The sequence below is a fragment of the Eriocheir sinensis genome, chromosome 42 (genome assembly GCF_024679095.1).
Source record: "Eriocheir sinensis breed Jianghai 21 chromosome 42, ASM2467909v1, whole genome shotgun sequence".
Lineage (NCBI taxonomy): Eukaryota > Metazoa > Arthropoda > Malacostraca > Decapoda > Varunidae > Eriocheir > Eriocheir sinensis.
In genome coordinates, this window is record NC_066550.1 from 6049279 (window position 1) to 6076384 (window position 27106).

General features: G+C 43.7%; 1 protein-coding gene across 1 annotated transcript in view; it reads left to right on the plus strand.

Annotated features, from left to right (window-relative positions):
- The window catches only part of LOC127009866 (uncharacterized), a 55404-nt gene that overhangs the window by 25164 nt on the left and 3134 nt on the right, over positions 1 to 27106 (plus strand). Inside the window, exons 2-8 of the mRNA XM_050883344.1 lie at positions 19892 to 20009; positions 20527 to 20625; positions 21856 to 21970; positions 24465 to 24601; positions 25770 to 25863; positions 26346 to 26578; positions 26922 to 27079. Of these exons, the coding sequence (XP_050739301.1) occupies positions 19892 to 20009; positions 20527 to 20625; positions 21856 to 21970; positions 24465 to 24601; positions 25770 to 25863; positions 26346 to 26578; positions 26922 to 27079 (954 nt within the window). The remainder of the gene's footprint in view (positions 1 to 19891; positions 20010 to 20526; positions 20626 to 21855; positions 21971 to 24464; positions 24602 to 25769; positions 25864 to 26345; positions 26579 to 26921; positions 27080 to 27106) is intronic.

The window sequence follows — 27106 nt, forward strand, 5'->3', positions numbered from 1 at the left end:
TCCACTCACAAAATGTATGTTTCATGACTCCAAACACGTTCTTTTCTCGTCCGCGTGGTTAATATCATAGAAAAGTGTGCTTAAAACCGGCCTATCAATTTGTGTGAGGTTTGAGCATTAAGTGAAAGTCTCTAAATAATACCTGTTTGCTGTGTTACTGTATAAATATATGGACGTGTGTAAAACGAATCTGTTACTTGTGTGTCTATAAATATTTGAAAAGTGCTTGAGAAATATGTTTAGGTCTGTCTTTGTTAATTGAATGCTCGTCGATTTTTTATGGGAATGTGTCTGAGAAAGGTTGGTGTTTGTCGGTGTTTACAGAAGGGAAAACCGGAAACCCAGAGCCACATACCCGTCAAGAAAGTGTGTCCAAGCTATCTTATCTATTCCTATACTTCTTAATTTGCTAATAAAATGGTGTTTATAGAATGGAAAACCTAAACCACATACTCATTAAGAAAGTGTGTCCAGGCTATCTTATCTTTTACATTCACATATTTTTACTTGCGTGCTTTGCTAATGAAATGGAGGAACAAAGTCACATACCCGTTAAGAAAGTGTGTTCAGGCTATCTTATCTTATCAATTTATACTTTTTTAGCTACTTGTTTTGCTTATAAAATGGATCAAAGTGTGTCCAGCCTATCTTATCTTATTCATTTTCTGCTTTATCTTCTTGCGTTGTTAATGAAATGGAAGTTAAGAAAGTGTGTTCAGGCTATCTTATCTTATTCATATACATCTTTATCTTCTTGCGTTGTTAATGAAATAGAAGGACTAAAACACATACTCGTTAAGAAAGTGTGTTCAGGCTATCTTATCTTATCTTATTCATATACATCTTTATCTTCTTGCGTTGTTAATGAAATAGAAGGACTAAAACACATACTCGTTAAGAAAAGTGTTCAGGCTATCTTATCTTATCTATACATATACTTACTAATCTCCTTGTTTTGCGCTTAATACGGAAAAAAATATAACACATACTTGCTGCGAAAATATGATCATGCGGTTTTATATGTTGGTGTATGGAGGAACAAGACCACATACTTCCTATTTGTAGTTTTAGTTTTTTTTTTTTGTTGTTGTTGTTTGAATAATGGACGAACTAAACCAGATACTTGACAGAAGATAGATAATTTCCTTTTTGTGTGTGTGTGTGTTAGAATGAAAAAATGAGCCACATACTTGACAGATTATATTGCTGTTATTTTTTCTTTGTTTACAGAATGGGGGAAAAAAACTTAACCTGATAGAAGATTACGTAGAGGGTAGATTGTTTATATTTTTTTGTTTATGCAAAGGAAAAAATATACCACATATGCGATGGAAGATTATGTCGGTGTTTTTTATTTTTTTATTTTGGTTTATGAAAAGGAAAAAATATACCACATACACGATGGAAGGTTATGTCGAGTTTTCTTTTGGGGGGGGGTTTATGAAAAGGAAAAAACATACCACATACACAATGGAAGACTATGTCGAGTTTATTTTTTTTTTTTGGGGGGGGGTTATGAAAAGGAAAAAATATACCACATACACAATGGAAGACTAGTCGAGATTATTTTTTTTTTTTTTTTTTGGGGGGGGGGATTATGAAGTGGAAAAAAATAAACTGGATATACACATGATGGAAGGTTATATCGAGAGTATTTTTTTTTTTAAAGAATGGAAAAAAAAAAAACGAACTTGATAGAACTTCGTGGGTGTTTTTTTCTTGTTTATTTAAAGAGTGGAATAACCAGACCAGAGACATGATAGAGAATGATGTCAATTTTGTTGTTATTGTTTTGTTAGTATGAATTAAATTACTCTCACGCTTTGGGGTCGCAGTAAAAAAGTCTGTATTGTTGACGGTAGCGGTAAATAACGTGTTGGTACATGCATATTGTTTCGTAGTGCAAGTATTATGTATTTCAGTTTGCTTTCAAAAATGCTTTAATGTGCACGACTTTGTTTTAATTTTTTACATGAACATTTCTAATTTCTTTTCTCATATTCTTTTCGTCAACTGTTTTACTTCTTTTTATTTTTGTTTATATTCCATGTGCAGATATGTTATTTTTTACGCATTTTAAGAAAGAAAAATGAAAAAGTCATAATTACGTGTTTGTTTTAGTATTTGTACATGTATCTATTTATTTATATATGAAAGATTAAATAATTATCACTCAGGCAAAGTTTAATAGCCTTTCCTCGCACACAATGACCTTTCCTTTCACTACTAATACGTTCTGATGAATTTATATATATATTTCTTGTTTAACTATTTTTATACTTCTCCTTGAACTCTCTTGATTTGTATGCTTCTTAGGAACATGAGCAAATGATAATAATAAAAATCATATTAATCTTTTGTCAAGTCATACGGGGGAAAGTCCGGCCGAGAACTGGATCCAAAAACAAAAAGGAAAGAAGTGGAAAGTAAAGCCTATTCTCTCTCTCTCTCTCTCTCTCTCTCTCTCTCTCTCTCTCTCTCTCTCTCTCTCTCTCTCTCTCTCTCTCTCTCTCTCTCTCTCTCTCTCTCTCTTTTCCTCTCTCTTTTCCTCTCTCTCTCTCGGTTTTCCTGCAGTCACGTCACCCGAGAGTTGCTTAGTCACCCAGACAGGTTAATGCAGGTATTCCAATCACTTAGTTCCAAGCCTAACCAGGTATGACGTGGTGGTTTGTAACTTGGAGAGAGAGTCAATCAGTGTCGGCTTCGGTTCGAGTTTGAGAGGAAATTTTTAAGGCGTCGAATCTCGCGTCAAACAGTTTGCTGACTAACGGTAAAGCTTGTGTGCGTGCGTGCGTGCATGTGTGTGTGTGTGTGTGTGTGTGTGTGTGTGTGTGTGTGTGTGTGTCCTCCAACTCCTTTATCTCTGTCTTTCCTCCTCTTCCTCCTTTCTCTCTTTCCTTCCTCCTCTTCCTCCTTTCTCTCTTTCCTTCCTCCTCTTCCTCCTTTCTCTCTTTCCTTCCTCCTCTTCCTCCTTTCTCTCTTTTTTCCTCCTCTTCCTCCTTTCTCTCTTTCCTTCCTCCTCTTCCTCCTTCTCTCTTTTTTCCTCCTCTTCCTCCTTTCTCTCTTTCTTTCCTCCTCTTCCTCCTCTCTTTTTTCCTCCTCTTCCTCCTTTCTCTCTTTCCTTTCTCCTCTTCCTCCTCCTCTCTTTTTTCCTCCTCTTCCTCCTTTCTCTCTTTCTTTCCTCTTCTTCCTCCTTCTCTCTTTCTTTCCTCCTCTTCCTCCTTTCTTTCTTTTTTTCCTCCTCTTCCTCCTTATCTCTTTCTTTCCTCTTCTTCCTCCTTCTCTCTTTTTTCCTCCTCTTCCTCCTTTCGTTCTTTCTTTCATCCTCTTCCACTTTTCTCTCGTCTATTCTTTATCCCTTCTCATTTCATTATCAACTTTCTGTAATCCTTTCGAAATTCCTTATCGTTCTCTTACTCATTCTCTTCCATCTATTTATCACCACTCTCTCTTCACTTACTTTTATCAACCTCTCCCGTCTCTCCCTTCATCCCATCCCAAAGTGTTGAAATAGTTGCTTATTCTGTTACTAGGCTTATCATTCTTCCCTTTCTCTTTTCTTAAACCTACTAATATTTTTACACTTTTCTTTTTCGTCTTTAGTTTTGGAGTTTTTAGATTTTTGGGGGGATGATTCAAGAACTTGGCCATTTAAAAAAAAACGTTTGAAAGTGTTTAGAAATTACCGATCACCTGCAAATAATATCGAGTTTAATGTTAAGCCCAATAATATTTCGGGGACGCATTTCTTTAATAACGGTTTTGCTGACTCAGTAGTTTCCAAATATTTCAAACTAGCTACTCATTTCTCTCACTGGGTTTATGAATTGCCCGAAATAACTTTTTTTTTTATAACATTTTACTGGGTTTATAGTTACTAGCTCGTCTATGATAACTTTTTATATAACATCTTACTGGGTTTATGGTTACTAGCTCGTCTATGATAACTTTTTTTTTTATCACACTTTATTGAGATTATGATTGCCAGACCATCTTTATCATCTTTTATCATCACATCTTATTAGGTGTATGATGATAACTCGTCCTTAATAACTTACTCATCATATCTTACTTTGATCATGATTGTTAAAGGTAAAGTTGGGGGGATGTGCTACAGCTTCGTGTATCCTCGGTGCTTATCTCCGTCTCTTACCCCTGAGCCAGCGTTAGATGAGAACCCCTAAGTCTATATATACCAAGTCAAGTCACTCTGCTTCATAACTGAGACCGGTACGCGCAGGAGGCGGTTTTGGGGCGGAGAAGCGGGATGACGTCCTTGGAGCCAAAAAAAAAAAAAGTAAATAAAAAAATAAATACTCGCCAGTTCAGGGCTGACTAAAGTTAGGGCCGTATGTGCACTCTGGATGTGCATTCTCGCCTTCTTTCACAGCGCGTTCAGGCAAGCCACTGACGAAAAAATGTCTTTTTATTGTGCTATTGCGTGACTGTAATTCCAATGCCTACAAACGGCGGTGTGGGGTGTGAGGGAGGGCATGATGAAGTGATTGATTTAAATTAGTCCGCCTTTCTTCGTTTTCTCTAAATCCCTGTTTCTACATTCTCTAGTTTGGCTCCAAGCAGTGTCACGCATAAACCACGCCTTGGCCGTGTCTCCTCCCACAAACCTGCGTATGACTTGACTTGGTGTATATAGACTTAGATCTCCGTCTCTTACCCCTGAACCTGCGTTAGATGAGAACCCATAACCTCGGGGCTCAGGGTAAGTGAAACTCACCCCAGATGTATTCCCCCCGAGAACAATATTATTCTACATTTCTATAGGTCAGGACGATGAGTGAGCACGGTAATCAATCTTAGTACCATAATGAGCTCTTTAGATGCGGTTCAGTTCTGGTAACCTTACTATAGAATGGATATCAAAATGTTAGAATCGGTGCAGAGGAGAATGACTAAGATGATTCAGGGGATCGAGGTTTATAAATGGAGGTTTAAACTGGATAAATTCAGATTCAACAGGGACATAGGCAAAATTGGTTTACTAACAGGGTGGTGGATGAGTGGAATAGGCTTAGCAGTCATGTGGTGAGTGCCAATAATTGTCACATTCAAAATAGACTAGATAAATTCATGGACAGCGATATTAGGTGGGGTTAGATACACGGGGGGTAGGGTCAAAGGGGCTGCCCTCAGGCCTCCTACCGCCCTCTTGACTCTCCTGCGTTCTTATGTTCTTATGTTCTTATGTTCTTCTTTACCTTGCAGCCATTCATTCCTCTTCGCTCCTCCACATCCGGGTTACCACAGTTTACCTTCCCCAGATTTACCCAGGTACTCATTTCTCGACCTGCCAGAGAGCGAGGATGAACAGCTGGGTGGGGTGCGCACCGACCAGCGGTACCAAATTATCGTACTCAGCAATTTAGCACATCGCATTATCAGGTTTCTGACACACAGCTATCGCAAACAGACACCAATAAGTAACGATTTTAACGATAGCTTTAACTGGAATTTCGTTATCTGTGTGGGTAGGAAAGTTTCGGGCCCTGGAACTGATAATTACGATGTTCTGAATACGATAATTTGGCAACGTTGGCGCCGACAATGCAAATCGAAATTCTAACCTAGCCCCGAAAATTCTTATCTATGCGTGCTAACCACTACACCACGGAGCCGCGATGTATGATTATCAGGTCGTCTTTAGCAACCTACTTCATCACATCTTGCTGGGATTATCATTATCAGCTTGTACTTAATAAATTTCTTCCGCGCAATTAAAACTTTCCAATCCTGTATAACCGCGAAATTCATGCAGCGCTTCCAAGCAACATAAGATTTTTTTACCAATATCTAAAAATACAGGAGCCTAATAATCTTTTTGACACTCATAGTTTTATTATTTGTTACTTCAGTTTTATCCACCACTGTTTCAAACTTGCTAATCTTAGGAAACTGTGTGTGTGTGTGTGTGTGTGTGTGTGTGTGTGTGTGTGTGTGTGTGTGTGTGTGTGTTATTTCCCAGTACCTTGTAAGAAATTCCAAACGTAAAAACCAAACAGCTCCTTCTCTCATCTCACCATGCCATGATTATTAGTGACTCCAGTAACGCCAAACTTTCTCCGCTATTTAAAAAAAGTGCAATGTGCGTGATGCTTTCCAAACGTTTCGGAACAATTACTCTTTTTGTATCGCACCAAGTTTATGATTATTGCCTTTTCTTAATATATTTCTCCACCTGTATTTCAACTCGCTAATGTAATGAAACAGTCCAGTGCGCATGATGAGCCTGTTTTCAAATACCTTATGAATGTACAATGGCTACGATATATTCATTTTTATCTTAATTGCTTTATGAATATTGTTTTGTGTTAAATGTATTTCCGTCACTTTTAAACTTCCCGCGTTACGATTCATACGGTTGTTTCTGTACGAGACAGCCACGAGTGGACCAAGGGGACGCCCACGTAACTCATGGCTGGGCGAGGTGATCGATCCTGCCGAGAGGGACTTGGAATGACTGCGGGTGAGTGAGATGCCGCGAAGCCAAATTCAGGGAAAAAAAGCCTTCCACGAACTATTCCATAAAAAGATAAGACAGAAAAAATTCGATAGATATTGCTCAACGAAAATACCATAAAAAAGGTAAAGGAAGAATCCGAAAGGCATTGCTCTACGAAAACGGCATTGAAAAGGCACAGTAGATTTCGAAAGACATTACCTAACGAAAATACAAGAAAAAAAAGGTGAAGGAAGAATCCGAAATGCATTGCTCAACGAAAATGGCATAAAAAAGACACAAAGAGAATCTGATAGGCATTACTCAACGAAAATGGCATAAAGAAGATAAAGGAAGAATCCGAAAGACAATGCTTAACGAAGAGGCATAAAAAGGCACAGTGAGAATGCGAAAGACAATGTTCAACGAAAATGGCATTAAAAGTAGGTTCAAAAAGAATCCGAAAGGCATTGCTCACGTTCAGTTTCAAAAGTAAATTTAATCCTAAGAGTGAAAACAGTTGTAGGTGTATAGAGTTGTCCAGCGCCAAAAAAATCTTCCAGTGGTGTTACATATAAAATGCCTTCCCCTGTCATTTCTAAGTATTATTTCCTCTTTAATCCCTTTCTCTCTCACTATTACTCAAATTACCTCTGTGAAGTATTGTCGTCTATATGCTATATTTTCCTTAACTTTACGATACTACTCACCAATGTTTGGAAATGTGTGTGTAATTCACCTCTTAGTCTGCTGCGGGTCTCTCTCGAGACAGCCAGCCGTTCCCCTACGGTAGAGCACATAGCTCATAGTACCGATCTTTGGGTAGGACTGAAACCACTCACACACAACACACCGCGACAACGAGGTCACAACTCCTTGCTTGACGTCGCGTACCTACTCACTGCTAGGTGAACTGGGGCTACACGTGAAAGAAGATAAACCCAATTTATCTTCACCAGGCCGGGGAATCGAATCTCGGTCCTCCTGGTTATGAGCCAGACGCTCTACCCCTGAGCTACCGGGCCGCTGTGTGTGTGTGTGTGTGTGTGTGTGTGTGTGTGTGTGTCCGTGTGTCCATTGCTTTTACCTATCCTAATTTTATAAGATGACATTTTTAAGCACCTTCAGCTTTCCAACCAATATTATAAACTATCTTTTTTTATTTAGTTTATTGTCGCCATTTCTTTACTAACTTTCTCCCCCACTGTTACACTTCCTATTCGCACCTTGAGATTAACCACAAATGTAATGAATGTCTCTTAGGTTTTTGGCATCATCTTGCATTTAGTACCTTTCTCCATCACTATTACGCTCCTTAGTGTTATGAAATATTTTGTTCTATAATTATGACATTTTCCAGCACCTTAAGAACTCCCACTAATGTTATAAAATGCCTCTTGGTTTCTGACTGTCATCTCGTCTTTAACTTTCTCCATTGCGATTAAACTCAGCAATCCAATGAACCACTCCGCTGCTTTTCTATATAGACGTGTCATGATGGATCACACCTGTTCAGAAACTTTCACGAATGATCAGCCGACGAAAACTAAAAAAAATGAAAAGCATATCGAAATGAATTCAGGGAAAGTGCAAATAATCAGTTTGGGGAATGCATTGAGAAGGTGTCAAGAGCGTGATTTGCGATTTGAATTTCCTGGTTGTTGAAAGAGTTTGTTACGGAAGTGGTGTTACCTGTCTGTCTTTACGAGCTTATTGTCTTACAGATGCGAAAGTTTGTGAGTAATGGCGGCGTGAGTGAGAGCAATGACGAGGAGGAAATATTTGTACGTTGTCAAAATTAGACTAGACCAGACCGTAACAGCTTTTCTTAACGTGTGTGTGTGTGTGTGTGTGTGTGTGTGTGTGTGTTCATGGTTTAACTATTTCCACTTAGTTATCGGTATTTTTGAGTTAGCATTATCATATCTCTCATTAAACTTGTGTATGCATTCCTGATACGCATTTTTGTTTGTCTGTGTGTTTGTGGTTCAGGCGGATGTGAACTGATGAATGCGTGCACATACTTCATGGCTATAAGTTAGTTATATGTATATAATAAGAACTCCTAAAATAGTTATTTGGTTAGTCAGTTAGTGAGCTAGTTAGTTAGTTTGTTAGTTAGTTAATGTGTTAGTTACATAGTTATTGATCTACTTACTTACCTACTTCCTTAACCTAAGGGTATATGTATAACAGGTACAGGAACGCTTAAAACTGATAAGTGAAAAAAAAAGCAGGTATGCATATGTGTAAACTGATCAATAATGTAGATAATCACGCATCACTAAAGAAATGATTATCATGAAGAGAAAGGGTAAATTTATATATAAATTCGTGTTTATGATAAGAAGAGGTAAGGTAAAACGAAAAACAGGCTGTAGGTGCGCGTGGCCACGGTGCTCATCTCCGTCTCGTTGAACCTTGAGCCTGTAGCGAATAAGAACCCATTGCCCGGGACGCAGGCCAGTGTGACATCCGGGTTACCACAGTTTACCTCCCCCAGGTTTCCCCAGGTACCTATTTATAGAACAGCCAGAAAGGGAGGATGACCAGCTGGGTGAGATGCTCGCTGATTGCCCAGGCCGGGATTCGAACCGGGTCAGGGATTTATAGATAGGCACGCTAACCACTAGACCACGACGGCGCATTTAAGAAAAGGAGGATGCCTAAAAAATATATCGTGAAAATCAAAGAAACAAGCAAATGCCGGGAGAACAAAAGAACAAAACGTGATGAAGTATGAACGGAAAGATAAATACTCGCGTCATTAAGTGAAAGTAAAAGGAAAGAATGTAGTGCAGGAGGGAAAGGAAAAACCGAGAGCGTGTGATAAGTAAATTACGAAGAATATATAAATAGCAAACAGAAGGAATATAAAGACAAACAGACAGACAGACAAATAGACAGACAGACAAATAGACAGACAAATAGACAAACAGACAGACAAACAGACAAACAGACAGACAGACAAACAGACAAACAGACAAACAAACAGACAAACAGACAAACAGACAGACAGACAAACAGACAAACAGACAAACATACAGACAAACAGACAAACAGACAGACAAACAGACAAACAGACAGACAAACAGACAGACAGACAAACAGACAAACAGACAGACAAACAGACAGACAAACAGACAAACAGACAGACAGACAAACAGACAAACAGACAGACAAACAGACAGACAAACAGACAAACATACAGACAGACAAACAGACAAACATACAGACAAACAGACAAACATACAGACAGACAAACAGACAGACAAACAGACAGACAAACAGACAGACAGATAGATAGATAGATAGACAGACAGACAGATAGATAGACAGATAGATAGATAGATAGACAGACAGACAGATAGATAGACAGATAGATAGATAGATAGATAGACAGATAGATAGACTCGACTGATTGATAATTAGTGAAGTTCTGCAGAAAATAGTTGTTCTCTAAGTGACATTTCCTTGTTCGTAGTTTATAACGTACTAATTCATTAATATCAACGCTCAGGAAAGCTGCTTGAGCCTATGAGAGCCGCCTGTCCTGTTCACCTTTCCTAAACCCGTATTTATGAAGACTTGACTGATTTGCCTTCCTAAATATCACAGGTCAACAATGCAGGACGCCACTAGTCTCTCTCTCTCTCTCTCTCTCTCTCTCTCTCTCTCTCTCTCTCTCTCTCTCTCTCTCTCTCTCTCTCTCTCTCTCTCTCTCTCCCCCCCCCCCCATGCCGGTTATTTTCCCTCCTTTGCATTCGTCACCTCTTCCATTTCTTTCTTCCTTTCCTCCTTCTCATCTCCTTTTCTTTCTTCCTTTCCCTCCCCTCATTTCCTTCTTTTCCTTCTTTATTTCTCTCGTCTCACTTCCTCCTTTTCTTTTTTCCTTCCTCCTTCTCACCTCTTTCTTTTCCTTTTACTTTCTTCCCCCTGCCTTCTCTTTCCTCTTCCTTCTCTTCCCTCATTCTTTCATTCCCTCCTCCCCTTCCCCCGCTCCCTTCCCTTTCATTTCTTTCTCTACCTTTCTTCTGTTCTATCTGTTTTCTCACCTTCCATATCCTCCCATCATACCATTCCTCCGTCTCCTTTTTTTTTTCTTCCTTTTATTCCTTCATTTCCTCCGAGTTCTGTTCCCGGGTATAGTGAAGGCGGGTGGTGAGTCCTTCAGCCAGTGCCCCAGTCCACCGGGTAGTGAATGTGCGCCGCGCGTCAGCTGGGGGTTGTTATGTCCCTGCACACACGGGGGATGGAATCTGGCACCGCTTAAGGTGACTAACCCAAAGGTGAAACCCCCAAGGCCTCCAGAACCGGGAAACATGTGCTTGTGGCTCGGTCCAGGAAGATGCAAGTAGGTTAGAAAAAAACTACGCACACACACACACACACACACACACACACACACACAAGCACACACACACACGCACACACACGCACGCACACGCACACACGCGCGGACGCACGCACGCACACGCATACCCACACACCAGCTAATCTACCACACACAGACTTATCTTATGGTGACTTACATAGAATACGAGAGAGAGAGAGAGAGAGAGAGAGAGAGAGAGAGAGAGAGAGAGAGAGAGAGAGAGAGAGAGAGAGAGAGAGAGAGAGAGAGAGAGAGAGAGAATTAACCTTCACCATGCACAATAAAAAGACAGACAGACAAACTTAAAAAAAAACAAAGATAAAATCAGACAGTGTGAGCCGCATCGATGACGTACGAGACACAACAGGAAAAACAAAGTCAGTGATGATAAAAATAGGACGCAATGCATGTTAGGCCTGGCACCGACAAAGGTAAAGGTAAAGTTGGGGGCATACGGTGCAGCAGCGCGTGGCCTCGGTGCTCATCTCCGTAACATTGGCCCTTGAGCCTGTGGTGGGAGGGAACCCATTACCCCGGGACCCAGGGCCAGTGTGATATCCGGGTTACCACAGTTTACATTCCCCAGGTTTCCCCAGGTACCCATTTATCGACCAGCCCGAGAGGGAGGATGAACAGCTGGGTGAGCTGCACGCCGACTGCCCGGGCCGGATTTCGAACCCGGGGCCGCGGAGTAGAAGCCAGGCACGCTGACCACTAGACCACGGAGACAAGATCAGTTAAATTACAACAAACGCGGCCACAAAGAAGGCAAAATCAACTCACCATAAGTATTGTCGTTATTTCACATTCTTCCTGTTTACTTATTTGTTTATTTCTTATTCTTTGTCTATTTGTTATTTTCTGCGTAAGCTTTATCTTTATTCTTTATTTTTATTTTTTTATCCAATCAGCTTAATAAGGTCAAACGAGCCATCCTATAAGTATAAGGGTCATAGTATCAAACACTCTGGCGCCCAACATCACCTATTTGACATGGCTTTAATAGGAGTTTTGGACATATCCAGGGGTACTTTTATGACCCTGGTGGTAGTCTGACCCTTCTTCTGCACCGTGAACGTAAAGAATCACTCATGGGGACGCGTTTGACCTCTTTTTCGGCTGTTCGAAATGACTGATGTAGGAGAAGGAAGCGTCTAATACCGACTTCAGCCCCGCCAGTTACTCCCCCGCACCGCTTTGCCACTCGAAGGTTAGCACGAGAACCACTTTTTATCAGGTGTTGTTACTGTTGCTGTTGTTGATCAAAAGCAGACCAGCAGCACAAAAAAAAAAACAGAACAGGCAACACAGCTATGTTTTAGAAATCATGAATGCCATATTAAGAAAGAAAACTGACCCATCTTAGAAATCACCGACACACATAGTTAGTAAGAAAGTCGATGTGTTAGAAATCGGAACCGTTAAATAAAGTAAGGAAGCTGAAGTGTTTTTTAGGAATTCGCAGTTCACAAAATAAGGAAGACGATGTTTAGATATTGGAAATGCCCAACAAAGTATGCAAGTTATTTTTATTTTTCTAGCCATCATGAATCTGCGCAGTTAGAAGGTTGATTTCGCAAACTATAGCGTAACGTAACGTAAGCTCCATGAACCACACTCACCACATAGTACACCCCAGCGACACAGTGCTCACAGTATTACAACAGCCTCGTCACTTCGTTTATTTACCCTGTGATGTAACAGGATCTCTTGATATATTTACGCACCCAGGGGAAAGCAATGCAATCAGCTATACGTGTTTATCTGCAACCCTTTATAAGTGATCGAAAAATGTTGACTCTAATGTCCACTTTACGATGTCACGAGAAACGGGTTGACGGAAGAGGAACAAAGCTGCTGCCATAGAGTGAGCATTGCTTTTGACGAACTTCCTGGAGTGGACTGTAGAATAAAAAATGAAAAAAATAAGTCCCTCTTCACACTGCGCCGACTCTGGGCCACGACAACCTAGGGATATCAAATCTCGGGTGTGAAATGTTGATGTGAAAGGGTCGCACATGGTCGGAAAGAGGTCTAAAAACGATCGTCGGATGCTGAGTCGGCAGAGTGTGAAAAGCGTGAACTCACATTGCTCAGGTCTTTGCAGCTTCATCAGTCGGTTGTGAATCCTCATAACCCATAGATGGGCAAGCACTTTGCCTGGTAAACTGACCATTGTAATAATACCCACGGTAATGGTTTCAGTCCTATCCATCCCTTTTGCCTTTCTAGATAGGGATGATCAGCCTCCTCCTCCAGTCAGGATGAATGGTACCAGAATGCCATACGTCAGTCAAGATTATATGCAACCAGTGGACCATGGCCTCATCTCCTGCGCTGATCAACTCTGCACTGATGGTACAAATAGCAACAGCCGTTCTACCCCTTAACCTTGTCACAGCCTCTGTGACCTCGTCAAGAGAGAGGGAGGACTTTCTTCAACGGATGGATTAGCATCCGTCATTTGCAACCCAGCAGTTGGGAGGAGCAAGAAAATAAATGAGCGATGAAAGAATAAAATGAAAGAAGGGAAGAAAGGAGAAGTTCAAGAAACAGAAAGCATGACCTCATTCTTTTCCGTCTCTCCTGTATATTATCAATGAATGTCAAACCCAGTTCTATGAAATTTATTGTTTTTACGGAAATCGTACAATTCCTTTATCATAAAAATCATTCTTGTTTCTGTCGCCTACATAAAGTTGAAGCAACAAACATAAACGATACTGGAGGACGTTCCAAGCAGCGTCGTGGAGGCCACCACTGTACTTAGAATACTTTCTCTCTCTCTCTCTCTCTCTCTCTCTCTCTCTCTCTCTCTCTCTCTCTCTCTCTCTCTCTCTCTCTCTCTCTCTCTCTCTCTCTCTCTCCGGAGTTCACGAGTACCTGCAGGGAGAAGGCTGGGTGAGTGCTGCGCTTCTTTCTTCAGGGAGCAGCTTAGGGCGTCCACCATCTCCGCATGCTGGTCTTCATATGTACAGAAGGATAACAAAAGACAAGTCAGTGGAACAGGAAATACGTATACAGACCACGTAAGCCGACAGAGACAATACAATACCAAATTAAAAACATGTACACATATTTACGAACATGAACGTGCAGCTCAGAGTGAAAGCAACGAGTTTTTTTTTAAACTGCTGGAAAACCTGAATTTTTACTTTTTCTCCGCCGGCGTTAGTTTCCCCTTAACATGGTGGTGATGATGCGCTCTCTCTCTCTCTCTCTCTCTCTCTCTCTCTCTCTCTCTCTCTCTCTCTCTCTCTCTCTCCTAAAAGATAGCATGATGGTGGTGATGGTGACTCCGTTTTCTATTTTTTTTTTCTCGGGGCAACTATGGAAAATTAATTGGGTTTGAGGAGAGGAGAATATAATGAAAAGAAGGAAAGGGCAGACTCGAGGAAAGGAAAGGAAGAGAAAGCAATAAGAACAATGAAAAAATTAAAGCAGGAGGGAAGAAGTAAGGAGAGAAGAAAAGTGTAGGTTAGCAACGAGGAAGAAGAGCATATAAAAACGATACCAAGGGAAGGGAGTGAAAGCAAACAGGAATAAAAAAGAAAAGATAATTAAAGAATGGAAGGAAAAGGAAGGAGAGGAAAGAAACAAAATACAGGGAGAAAAGAGAAAGGATAAAGAAAAGCAAAACGTAACCAGAGAAAGAGAAAAGAGAGGGAAAGTACGTAAAGGAAAAAGATCAAAGAAGACAAGAAGAAAATAAGATATGAATATGGTAACAAGGGAAGGGAGTATAAGAAAAAGATAAAAAATAATGAAGAAATAGTAAGAGACAAAGGAGAAAAGAAGCAAAATACTGAAGTAAGAGAAAAGTTAAAGAAAAACAAAAGGAAACCAGAAAGAGAAGAAAGTAAAGAAAAAGATAAAAATAGATAAGAAAGAGATGGGCATTAAAGCCTGTTTCATCCTCCCTCGCTGCAGGCTAGTCATGGGAAGGGAAGAGTGAAAGGTGTGTGTGTGTGTGTGTGTGTGTGTGTGTGTGTGTGTGTGTGTGTGTCTGTGTCTGTGTGTCTGTGTCTGTGTCTGTGTCTGTGTGTCTGTGTCTGTGTCTGTGTCTGTGTCTGTGTGTCTGTGTGTCTGTGTGTCTGTGTCTGTGTCTGTGTCTGTGTGTGTCTGTGTCTGTGTCTGTGTCTGTGTCTGTGTCTGTGTCTGTGTGTGTGTGTGTGTGTGTGTGTGTCTGTGTCTGTGTCTGTGTTCTGCTCGTTATGAAACACGAGGAATTCATCTAAACCCGAGGAGAAGAGGGTTAGATACAGACATAGCCGTGCCAAGGAGGTGGAAAGCCAGTAGTCATTCAGCCTTTAATGGTACACCCCGCGTCACGTGTGTGTTGATGGGGGAAATGTGACGCCCCTTACTTTGCTATGGATGAAACTAAGTGTAATGATGATGATACTGATGATTACAATAATAATAATAGTATTAATAATAAAAATAGTAATAATAATAATAGTAATAATAATAACAATAATGATGATGATGATGATGATGATAATATTAATAATAATAATAATAATAATAATAATAATAATAATAATAATAATAATAATAATAATAATAATAATAATAATAATAATAATAATAATAATAATAATAATAATAATAATAATAATAATAATAAACGAGAGAGAGAGAGAGAGAGAGAGAGAGAGAGAGAGAGAGAGAGAGAGAGAGAGAGAGAGAGAGAGAGAGAGAGAGAGAGAGATCAAATGAATTCCTTCATAAAACTATCGTCCTTTCCACCGTTACTTCGTGACAACGAGACAAATAAAATGAAAAAAATGGCGGATATCCTTGAGAGAGAGAGAGAGAGAGAGAGAGAGAGAGAGAGAGAGAGAGAGAGAGAGAGAGAGAGAGAAAGTCCTCCCAAGATTGTTTAAAAGTATATTGGAGACGCATTAATAGACGGTATTGTCAGCGCCACACGCGGCCCCCAAGAGGTAGGCCTATATACTTTTCCTGGTGAACTCGTTTGTATTATTTTGCGGGATTTCAGAATACAAGTTATTGCTTGGTGCCAAATGACTAAACACGGTACTTGCTGGTCGGGAAAAATATGTATATTACTCATTGCCCGTAGGTTTTAATGTTTGCGTATGACTGCGTATGACCACTGAGTGCCGAATGTATGCAGCCCGTATCTACTTTGTGAACGGCTCCGTACTGGCTAAAGGCAAAGTGAGGTGTTTCGTCTCCTGAATATTTCGTTCATGCCTGTATCCTGCTTTCTAGCATCTCTAGTATAATATAACTTGTTATGTTAGATGAAGGTGTGGTTATTTCGACTTCTGGTCTGAAAATAGTGCTTTACTCACTCGGCGTTGCGGTAGTCAAGTAAGAACAATTAGTCAAGAATAATTCGTTAGCGTGTAATCGCTCCTAAGGTGCTCGTATCGACGCTAACTTCATACTGCTATCAAGTGAGCCATGCAGCCTCCTGTATACTGAAGCCTGTCCCTCTAAAATTAAATACTTAGAAGGATGCCCTCACCAGTGTCTCACTAGCCCCACCCACCCACTGACACACACACACACACACACACACACACACACACACACACACACACACACCGATCACTTCACATGAATAAATATTAGCATAGTTATGCCACTATATGTTGTTTGATGATTACAGTTCTCGAATTGTCCACTCTCAGAGACAGTCCTCGTCGACAGATCGACATGGTCGGCGTCAGCCGATAAAGTCAGTTTGTCGGCTCCCTCTTCATGGCCCGTCACCCGACTGAGACCCATGGTCCCTTCGCGGAGGGATAAAATCTTTGAACACCACCAACAACGTGCTCGTAAGGTTAGTCTGCCCCACTCGCCGGCACGCCCCGCGATAACCCTTCGGAGAGAAAACGAGTGTGTGTTAGGGCTGACACAAGAGGCCGGTCAGTGGTTTGAGCGCCGCGGTACACCAGGATGGGCCACACAATGATATAAGGAGGCTGCAAGAGGCCAGACGGACTACACATGGCAGCTCCTGAAGACGGGTTATTCCCAAAGTTCTCTTCCCCCCTTTAAATACATCTAACCTCTGTGTTGTTTGACTCAACTACATACTACTCAGTTTGTCCCGCTCATCCACCACGCTGTTCGTGAACCACTTCTTGTCTATTTTCTTCCTGAACTTGACTTTAACCAGCTCATACCCGTTATTGCGTATCCTCACATCCGTTTTCAATGTAAGCAGCTACTTCATCTAAATCGCCCTTGTTAATCCCTTTATTCCATTTAAAACAAGTAAATCCCCACGCAGTTTACGTCTCTCCAAAGAATGCAAGAAAATTTTTAGTCTTTCTCTGCACGGCAAGTTCCCAAGTCCACGGATCATTTTAGTCATCCTTCTTAGTACTGCCTCGAGGGAATCTACATCCTGCCTGAAATTAGACCACCAAAACTGAACAGTATAATCCAGGCGATGCCTCGCTACTCGAGTAGCTAGTGCCATATACAATTTAAGGATAACTTTTGGACTCCGGGTCAAAATAAAATTCAAGACTAGCTGCCGGTTCCTGGCGGTGATAGTTTAGTGATTTCTGGGTCGAAGGTCAGAGCACACGAATATACAAATCCTTTTCGCTGCTGGAGCGATCAAGAAATGTCTTGAAGTGTAATTACTTTGATATTTATTTCTTCCCACACTTAGGACGCTGCATTTGTTGATTTTGATCGGCATCATCCATTTATTGCCCAACACATACAGGTCATTAAGTTTCTCCTGAAGTAACTCAAGATCGTTGTCTGAGCTGATTAGTCTCCTTATTTTTGTGCCATCAGTAGGCTTGCTTATGGCACAGGTTATCCCACAGTCACAACGTATTTTTGTGTCATCAGTTAACTTGCTTAAGGCACAGGCTTATACAAGACGAACTTTCATTTCGTTTCCAAGTACCGACAAGAAGTAGGCTACTCATGTAAAGCTGTGCTAGTGTCTCTGTTGTCACGGGCCTACCATCCTGTGGTCCAAACGGCCCAATATTTAACGGTGGGCAGGTACCGGTACCAGTACCTGTACTAATGGTACCAGCTAAACGGTACGGTACCGGTACCAGATTGCTCGGTACCGGTACCAGTTGCTCGGATTTATTTATTGATAATTCTTCATGTTCGATTTACATAGAAAATCAGACCACACAGACCCCATGGTCCAGACTAGGTGGTCTGTCCTTAAACCTAAGTGATTTTACATTAATCAGAAGGCTCCTAAACGTTGCATTTCTACTCCAGTTGATATTAAATTGAAGGAGAGAGAGATAGAGTTTTCTTTACAGGAAATTTATTTGGGAATTTCATCAGAAGTCATTGAGGAAAAAAAAACTCCTTCGGGTACCGGTACCGGTACCGGTACTAACGGTACTTGAGTTTTCGGTACCGGTACTACCGGTACTCAAATTAACGGTACTTGTCCATCCCTACCAATATTATCCCAGGCTTTTGTTTGGTATAGTTGGAAGAAAATTTTGGCCTCCTTACTTGCCTGCCTCGCTGTCTTGATCTGAAAGGAGAGGAAGGAAAGCATTTTCATTGTCTTCCCCTCCCCCCCACACACACCCTTCATTATACTTTTCCCCCCACTTTTCTGAATAACAAGTCAAAGTCAAGTCCTGCCGTCAGTATCAGATGTGAACGAAGGGAAGATTTCCTCTACACACACACACACACACACACACACACACACTGTCACCACCCTCCCCTCATTGCGACACCCGTCCATTGCATCACCCCGCAACACACCTGTCGATTACTGCCACTTCACAGAACGACACAACACAAGACGCCACAACACACCTCGGCTTCTCCGCTACTTAACAAAAAGCTTTATGAAAACGAAGAAAAAATTGAAAAAATAAATTATATGTAATCAAAATATAGACAAATTCATGGATTTACTTTATATGCAGCGGCCATGCTAAAATAAATATGTAGAATTAAATAAAGAAAAATATGTTGAAAGAAAAATAAAGGAAAAGTGAGAGGGAGAAAAGTGACCAAAGTATAGTTGCTCTCGTAACCATATTACTTAAGTTAGCACTGCACTTGACAGAGAGAGAGAGAGAGAGAGAGAGAGAGAGAGAGAGAGAGAGAGAGAGAGACCATCATATCTCACCAGCTGTCACTCTTCCGAAACTGACTTTATCTTTCTTTTTTCTCACACCATTTAGAGAGAGAGAGAGAGAGAGAGAGAGAGAGAGAGAGAGAGAGAGAGATTGAAACTTTTATTCACAACGACAATGCACATTTTTGAAGGAGAGAGAGAGAGAGAGAGAGAGAGAGAGAGAGAGAGAGAGAGAGAGAGAGAGAGAGAGAGAGAGAGAGAGAGAGAGAGAGAGAGATAAAGGCCCGTGTGTCCGTGTATATATACGTGGGAAAGGAGAGTAAAAACCCTTGTTTTATGCAGACAACATGTAAGTTCTGACGTGTGTATGTGTGTGTGTGTGTGTGTGTGAGAGAGAGAGAGAGAGAGAGAGAGAGAGAGAGAGAGAGAGAGAGAGAGAGAGAGAGAGAGAGAGAGAGAGAGAGAGAGAGAGAGAGAAGGCAGTTACTTTGTCACCGTGTATGTTTCCGGCGAATAAGTCTTTCTGGTCAAGGAGTCTTTTACCTCTTCCCTTTATCCTTATGTTTACTTTCTCCCCCCTCTCCGCTTACCCTCAGATTACCATTCTTTTCATTTTCACTTCACCCTTCAGTGTCGCTTTACGTTCCCCTCCTCTCTTCTCTTATTCTCTCTCCATGCTTCCTTCACCTTCTCCTAACCTTTTATCGTCTGCCCTCACATTACTTTCACTTACCGCTCCTCTTACCCTTTTTATATGCTTCCTCCTTTTTTATCTCTTTACTGTCTGCCCTCTAAGTTACATTACCCTCTACCGGTTTGTCTCCCGCCTCTACCTCACCCCTCGCCCTTTCCCTATTGTTCTTGTCCCTACCTTCACCCCACTTACCCTCACTTTCTCACCCTCATCCCCTTATACTTTCAGTTTCTTCCCATCAACCCCCTCAGTGCCTCCCTTCCCCTCATCCTCACCCAATCCTTTATCCTTCCCCAGGGTCACCTTCAGGAGCGTCGTGGCCCGCCTGCTGGTGGTGGCGGCGGTGGTGGTGTCGGGGCAGAATGACACGCGGCCCAGCTGGCAGGCCCGCTCCCTGGGCACCACTCCTCTCAGGGTGAGGGGCCGGGGTGACACTGCCGCCCCTTTGTTCAGTTTCTCTTCTTTCAAGCAATTTGCACGTTTATATTTTCTCTTGACACGGACGGCTTTTTAAATTTCTATCTCTCAGCGCTGTTTGTCACTCCTTGGCACTGTCAGTCGCCAGATAGCGCCCCTCACACCCTCTCCTGGTCCTCCTTGAGCTGTCCCTCGGCAGTGCATTCAGGTACTCTTGGGACCCTTTGCCGCCCCCAGCATTGTGTCTGGCACTACCTTGGCACCTCAGTCTCCTTTGTCACATGCCAAATCACCCCACAGAGCCTTCACCTCAAAAGAATCGTGTTCCCTCGTGTCAGTCCATCTGGAAGTTCTTGTTTTCGTTAGTTTTTATTGTATTTCATTTATAACTACCACCACTACCACAACTGTTACTACTACTATGTACTATTACCACTACAATGAAGTACTACTACTACTACGACCACCTCTGCCACCGCCACAATCGTTGTTACCCTCCCCCTCCCTGCCCCCAGCATGCCGCCTTCATGGAGGCTTACTTCTCTGAGGACACGAGTCTGGAATACGTGGACAGGTGGACGATATACGTCTCCACTTTTGATTCAGTCGGCGGCGTGAGTATCCAGTGTGTGTGTGCGTGCGTGTGTGAGTGTGTGTGTGTGTGTGTGTGTAATTCACCGCTGCCTGATCACGAGTTGGACTCGCTTTCGCCAGCAGGTACCCTCACGACGTGAGAAAGTGCTCATTTCGTCGATCTCTGGGTACTGCCAGGACCTCAAACACAACCCACCCCATCCCCCTTGCTCAAGAGGGGACAGTAACCACTCCTAGTCAACCGAAAAAATCCGGCCTGAGCGGGGCTCGAACCGCCGCCTGTTTGGCTGTTAAGCCTCGCAGCGCAGCGCTCTACCTACTGAGCCACCGGAGCGGAGTGTGTGTGTGTGTGTGTGTGTGTGTGTGTCACATTCACTATGGTCTGATCACTCGCTGGACTAGTGATCGGCAGCTAATACACTCTCAAAAAGGAGGCATCTCAAGGGCACCAAAAAAAGGAAACAACAACAACAACAACAACAACAAAGTTCGCAGGCGCTCTTCCACTTCTCCCCTTTCTCTTTCGCCCTCTCCCTCTCCTTCTCCTCCATCCTCTCTTTCGTTTCTTCTCGCCCACACCAGACACGCAACACCAGCCAGCCTTTCCAATACGTTCCTTTATCCCCATCAATCTCCACGTTCGTCTACACCCCTTACCCTGCCCCTGCCTTGCCTTGTACACCTGGCTACACTCATAACCTTGTCCCTGTCTCACTTCAACACCCCACCACGCCCTCCTACACCCTGTACTCTGCCTTTTTCTCCCTCCTATCTCCCCCATCATGGACTCAATGGTACGGAGATGTGCACCACGGCCACGCGCAGTGTGTGCTCCCTGCTTTACCTTACATCTGGCCACACACCCCACACACCTCTCACCTACTCTGATTACACGGGATTACACTTTTTACCTTGTTCGTATGTTAACTGTATACCTGACCACTCTCTTTACCTTGATACTTACCGTACTCCTACACCTCACGACACCCTGACCCGCCCTCACCTCACCTTCACACCTCGTACCTGCCCTCCGCGCTCACCTCTACACCTCTACAAAACACCGTCACACACCCCTCACCTGCCCTCGCCTTGTCTCTACACCTGTTCACATCCCAGGTACACCTTTCTCACCTGTCCCTCATCTCTACACTTCCTACAGCACTCACCTGCCCTAACATCACAGCTACACCTAGTTTACCCCCATCACCTGCCCCCTCCTCACCTAGCCACACCTTTACCTGTGCCGGCAGCTGGATGAGGTGTACCGCGTGAGGGCGCCTGGACGCTACATGGACCCTGCGCAATGGAACGTGGAGCTGATGGACTTGTCTGCCTACTGGCCCAACAACCCTGACTACCTGCCCAGTGAGTGCCGGAGGGAGGGGGAGGGAGACGGAGGGGCTGCAGGTGGAAAGGAAGGGGTGGATAGGACAGCCAGGAGGGAGAGTACGAGAGAGGAAAGGGAAGGAAAAGATGGAGGAACGAGAGTGGATGTTTCTTCTGGTGTAAAATTCACAACCACCACCACCACCACCACAGTCCCACCACTCTACATCCTCGTTCTCCTAATGCAGGGGAAGCGGGGTGGACTTTCAAGGAGTGCGACAATGTGTGTTAGTGCGGATTGATTTCACCTTTTGCATTATTTTTCTCTATAAGTTAGAGTTGATGGTGACTGTATTGGGGGTGGTGCTGGTGTGAGTGGCTGTGTGGTGCTGGTGTGAGTGACTGTGTGGTGCTGGTGTGAGTGACTGTGTGGTGCTGGTGTGAGTGACTGTGTGGTGCTGGTGTGAGTGGCTGTGTGGTGCTGGTGTGAGTGGCTGTGTGGTGCTGGTGTGAGTGGCTGTGTGGTGCTGGTGTGAGTGGCTGTGTGGTGATGGTGTGAGTGGCTGTTTGGTGCTGGTGTGAGTGACTGTTTGGTGCTGGTGTGAGTGACTGTTTGGTGCTGGTGTGAGTGACTGTTTGGTGCTGGTGTGACTGTGTGGTGCTGGTGTGAGTGACTGTGTGGTGCTGGTGTGAGTGGCTGTGTGGTGCTGGTGTGAGTGACTGTGTGGTGCTGGTGTGAGTGACTGTGTGGTGCTGGTGTGAGTGACTGTGTGGTGCTGGTGTGAGTGACTGTGTGGTGATGGTGTGAGTGACTGTGTGGTGATGGTGTGAGTGGCTGTGTGGTGATGGTGTGAGTGACTGTGTGGTGATGGTGTGAGTGACTGTGTGGTGATGGTGTGAGTGGCTGTGTGGTGCTGGTGTGAGTGGCTGTGTGGTGCTGGTGTGAGTGGCTGTGTGGTGATGGTGTGAGTGGCTGTTTGGTGCTGGTGTGAGTGGCTGTTTGGTGCTGGTGTGAGTGGCTGTGTGGTGATGGTGTGAGTGGCTGTTTGGTGCTGGTGTGAGTGGCTGTGTGGTGATGGTGTGAGTGGCTGTGTGGTGATGGTGTGAGTGGCTGTGTGGTGATGGTGTGAGTGGCTGTGTGGTGATGGTGTGAGTGACTGTGTGGTGATGGTGTGAGTGGCTGTGTGGTGCTGGTGTGAGTGGCTGTGTGGTGCTGGTGTGAGTGACTGTGTGGTGATGGTGTGAGTGGCTGTGTGGTGCTGGTGTGAGTGGCTGTGTGGTGGTGGTGTGAGTGGCTGTGTGGTGATGGTGTGAGTGGCTGTGTGGTGGTGGTGTGAGTGGCTGTGTGGTGGTGGTGTGAGTGGCTGTGGTGCTGGTGTGAGTGTCTGTTTGGTGATGGTGTGAGTGGCTGTGTGGTGATGGTGTGAGTGGCTGTTTGGTGCTGGTGTGAGTGGCTGATTGGTGGTGTGAGTGGCTGTGTGGTGATGGTGTGAGTGGCTGTGTGGTGGTGGTGTGAGTGGCTGTGTGGTGGTGGTGTGAGTGGCTGTGTGGTGGTGGTGTGAGTGGCTGTGTGGTGGTGGTGTGAGTGGCTGTGTGGTGATGGTGTGAGTGGCTGTGTGGTGGTGGTGTGAGTGGCTGTGTGGTGATGGTGTGAGTGGCTGTGTGGTGGTGGTGTGAGTGGCTGTGTGGTGGTGGTGTGAGTGGCTGTGTGGTGGTGGTGTGAGTGGCTGTGTGGTGGTGGTGTGAGTGGCTGTGTGGTGGTGGTGTGAGTGGCTGTGTGGTGGTGGTGTGAGTGGCTGTGTGGTGGTGGTGTGAGTGACTGTGTGGTGGTGGTGTGAGTGACTGTGTGGTGCTGGTGTGAGTGACTGTGTGGTGCTGGTGTGAGTGGCTGTGTGGTGCTGGTGTGTGGACGACCTTTTAGCCCATCGGTGGCCTGGTCGGTATGCTGCCCTGACTTCTAGTCAGAAGGCCCGGGTTCGAATCTTGGCTCTCAGTGGTGTTCATTTGGGATGTTTTTCACTGTGTTAATACAGTTTCTCTAATGTATTTACACACCGTATGTGCCATAAGGGTTTGATTAAAAGCGTTTCCGTCAGTCACGGGTGTGGGCGGAGTTACCTTCACTTTCATGTCCACAGTGTGGGGCTGGGGCGTCAGTTAATGGCCATAAAAGTGGCCACTGGCGGAGTAACCTTTTAGTCCATCGGTGGCCTGGTCGGTATGCTACCCTGACTTCTAGTCAGAAGGCCCGGGTTCGAATCCTGGCACTCTGTGGTGTTCATGTGGGATGTTTTTCACTGTGTTAATACAGTTTCTCTAATTTTCGTACACCTTGTACCACAAATATTTTTTATCTAGTTCGGAGAAAGAAACTTTCTGAAGGCGGGAATTGAGGCAGCGACCAGCCAGACGGGAAGCCAACTCTCTACCCGATCGTCAAAGAACGTACCCCCAAGAAGAGGTGTGAGGGGCTTTCCGCGTCGGGCAGGCCATCATTCCCACGCCACACCCGCCACCTTTCCTACTTTTGCAGGCTCCGTGGCGGGCGCTGAGGGCGTCATCTGGACCTCTGGCTTCCTGGTGCCTGGCAAGGGGGACGGGATGCTGCAGATGTACGATACCACGCAGGACTCCGTGCCCCCCGCCGTGGACATCGCCTCCCTGGATAATGTGGGTGTGCAGGGAGGGGGAGGTCATCACTCATCAACAACTTGAATTTGTTCACATTCATTAAGCCATTGAGTGTTTTAACACATTCGATTAGTTTTCCTCGGAGGCGACGCTTAGATTCTAAACGGAGAAAATCTCCAGAGATGAGTCTCACTGTAGAGTTGGTTAATGTAAGAAACAGATACTCTTTATTGCTCTAGGTTGAAGATATAATTTAATCTTTCTAAGACTTGTGGGGCCATGTTCTTTCCGAAGATTTCTCTGATAACTTTTTCAACGAATAATGGAGCGGAAAAAAAAATCTTTAGCGATGGTGTGTGTGTGTGTGTGTGTGTGTGTGTGTGTGTGTGTGTGGCTGAAGTGGACAAATTTATCCTGCTGAGTAATTAGTTGACTTAAAAGCTTAGCCACGCTTCATCTACGTTGGAATCATCTGATTATTGCACTTTTTCCTTACTTCCTGCCCAGGCCACCGGTGGACTTTCTTGGTGGGGCCTGATGGTCGGCCCAGTCTGTTATGATGCGGCCAAGTGTTGATAATGGCGCCATCTTGCTTGGCTCATGTTGCCCCCTAAAGCTCATCTTTGATCCTCTTTTTAGAGAGCATCTAGAGTTCAGGTTTATAGGTGGTCCTCAGGACAGCATGTGGGATGTCTATTAGGCCACTCGGCGGTGACTGAAAAATCCCAGCTTGTGGCAGCGGGCGGGACGCGAACCCGTCCTCCTGGCCACCGCACTCGCACGCTGACCACTCAGCCACCGCCTCTCCATTTGAGATTTCCATGAAATTTGCTCTTTTGAATTGAAGCACCGTTATTTTCTTTTTAGGCTCTTGTTTGAATTCTGATGTCGGCGCATACTAATTTGTGATCGCAAGAACCAAGATGTTTTCCTACCGTAATATTATTGACCAGGTTATCCAGGTTACTATAATAAGAACTAGTGTATTATTACAGTTCACTTTTATATTATTACATTGTTTCACAAGATTTAAAAGTGTCTCTGACCCACAAGTTAAGGTTTCTTTAGCATTCTGCCTCGACAATATAAGGGATTTCTAAAGTTTTAAGGATCTTCAGACCAGTAGGTTAAGTGGTTTATGAGGATTAATAAGTGTTCGAACCCCTGCTTCACTGCTTCGCTTGGGGTCGTCGTGGTTGTGGTGCAGCAAGAGTGGTCGTATCACCGCGTCGTGTGGAAGGACATGGATCTGGATGGCGATCTGGATGCCCTCACCGCTCGCTTTGACATGGATGACCAGGGTGAGTGTTCCTACCTAACCGTCCGTAGCTAACTGCTCCTACTCGATTTTACTTATTTTTTTCTTGTTGTTCGCACCTGTTTTAATGTACTCCCCTTATTGTTCTCACCTAGTTGTTTTCACATAACTGCCAATACCAAATTGCTCTTATTTAATTTTACTTGGCTTTTCCGTTGTGTTTTTTCCTACCTTCTTTTTTATATATTTTTTTTTCCTCATCCCTTCATCCCTTTCTTCCTTTATTCCTCCCTTACTTTCCTCCTTTTTTTCATCCCAAGCATTGTTCACCTTTACTTCCTATTTTCCCTTGCATCTTTGATTTTCTCTTTTTCTTTGTCGTTCCCAATCTTAATATTTCCTCTTTCTTTTAACCCTCCTTTCTTTTTCTTTGCTCTCTATCTATTCGCCCAGTTTTCCATTTCTTTTTTTCCTCATGCCCACACACTTAAATTCCCTCTTTTTTTTTTTTTTTATCCTCCACAGGCGGCATCAGCAGCGAATTCCTGTGGCTGGAGAACGAAGGGAACGGATTTGTGGGTGGTTGGCCTCAGCACCTCCTGGCCATCAACGGGCCAGATATAAGTTTCGCACTGGTAACGCTGACGGCCGGCGGGAGGACCTACAAGGACTGCATCGTGATGGGCGAGTTCTTTAACCAAAAGATGACCATCTACTGGACCGAGAGTGAGGATGGAAGCTGGACTGATACTAGCCTGGTAAGTTTGAATAATAAAGCGGCGTCTGCATCAAGCTTTGTCTCAGCTCCCATGAACTTATATATCGGCATCTTTTATTTTGTTATATTTTTCCTTTTTCTTTCTCTTCTTTCTTTTCATCAGTATCTTTTTTTGATTCCTTCCTTCTCTCTTCCTTTCCTTTCTTCCTTCTTTCCTATTCATTCACACCTTCCTCTCTTCCTCCCTCTCTCCCTTCATCCCTCCATTCATCCATTCCTCGTTCCATCCCTATTCCTTTTTTCGCTAACCAGCCCACCTTTCTCAAAACCTTGCCTGCCTCACCTTTCTGCACCCTCCGTCACCTGTGTCTCCTTCCACACAGGTGAAGTCCAGATTGATCAGCGAGGACTGTGGGCAGGTGTTTGATGTCTTGGTGGATGACTTCAACCGTGACGGAGTGCTGGAGTTCCTTGCTACGGAGTTCAACAAAGACACGGGAATAGGGCAGGTCACCATGTACTTCTTCCCAGATGATTTCAGGTGTGTTGGGAGGGAATGAGGGCAGAG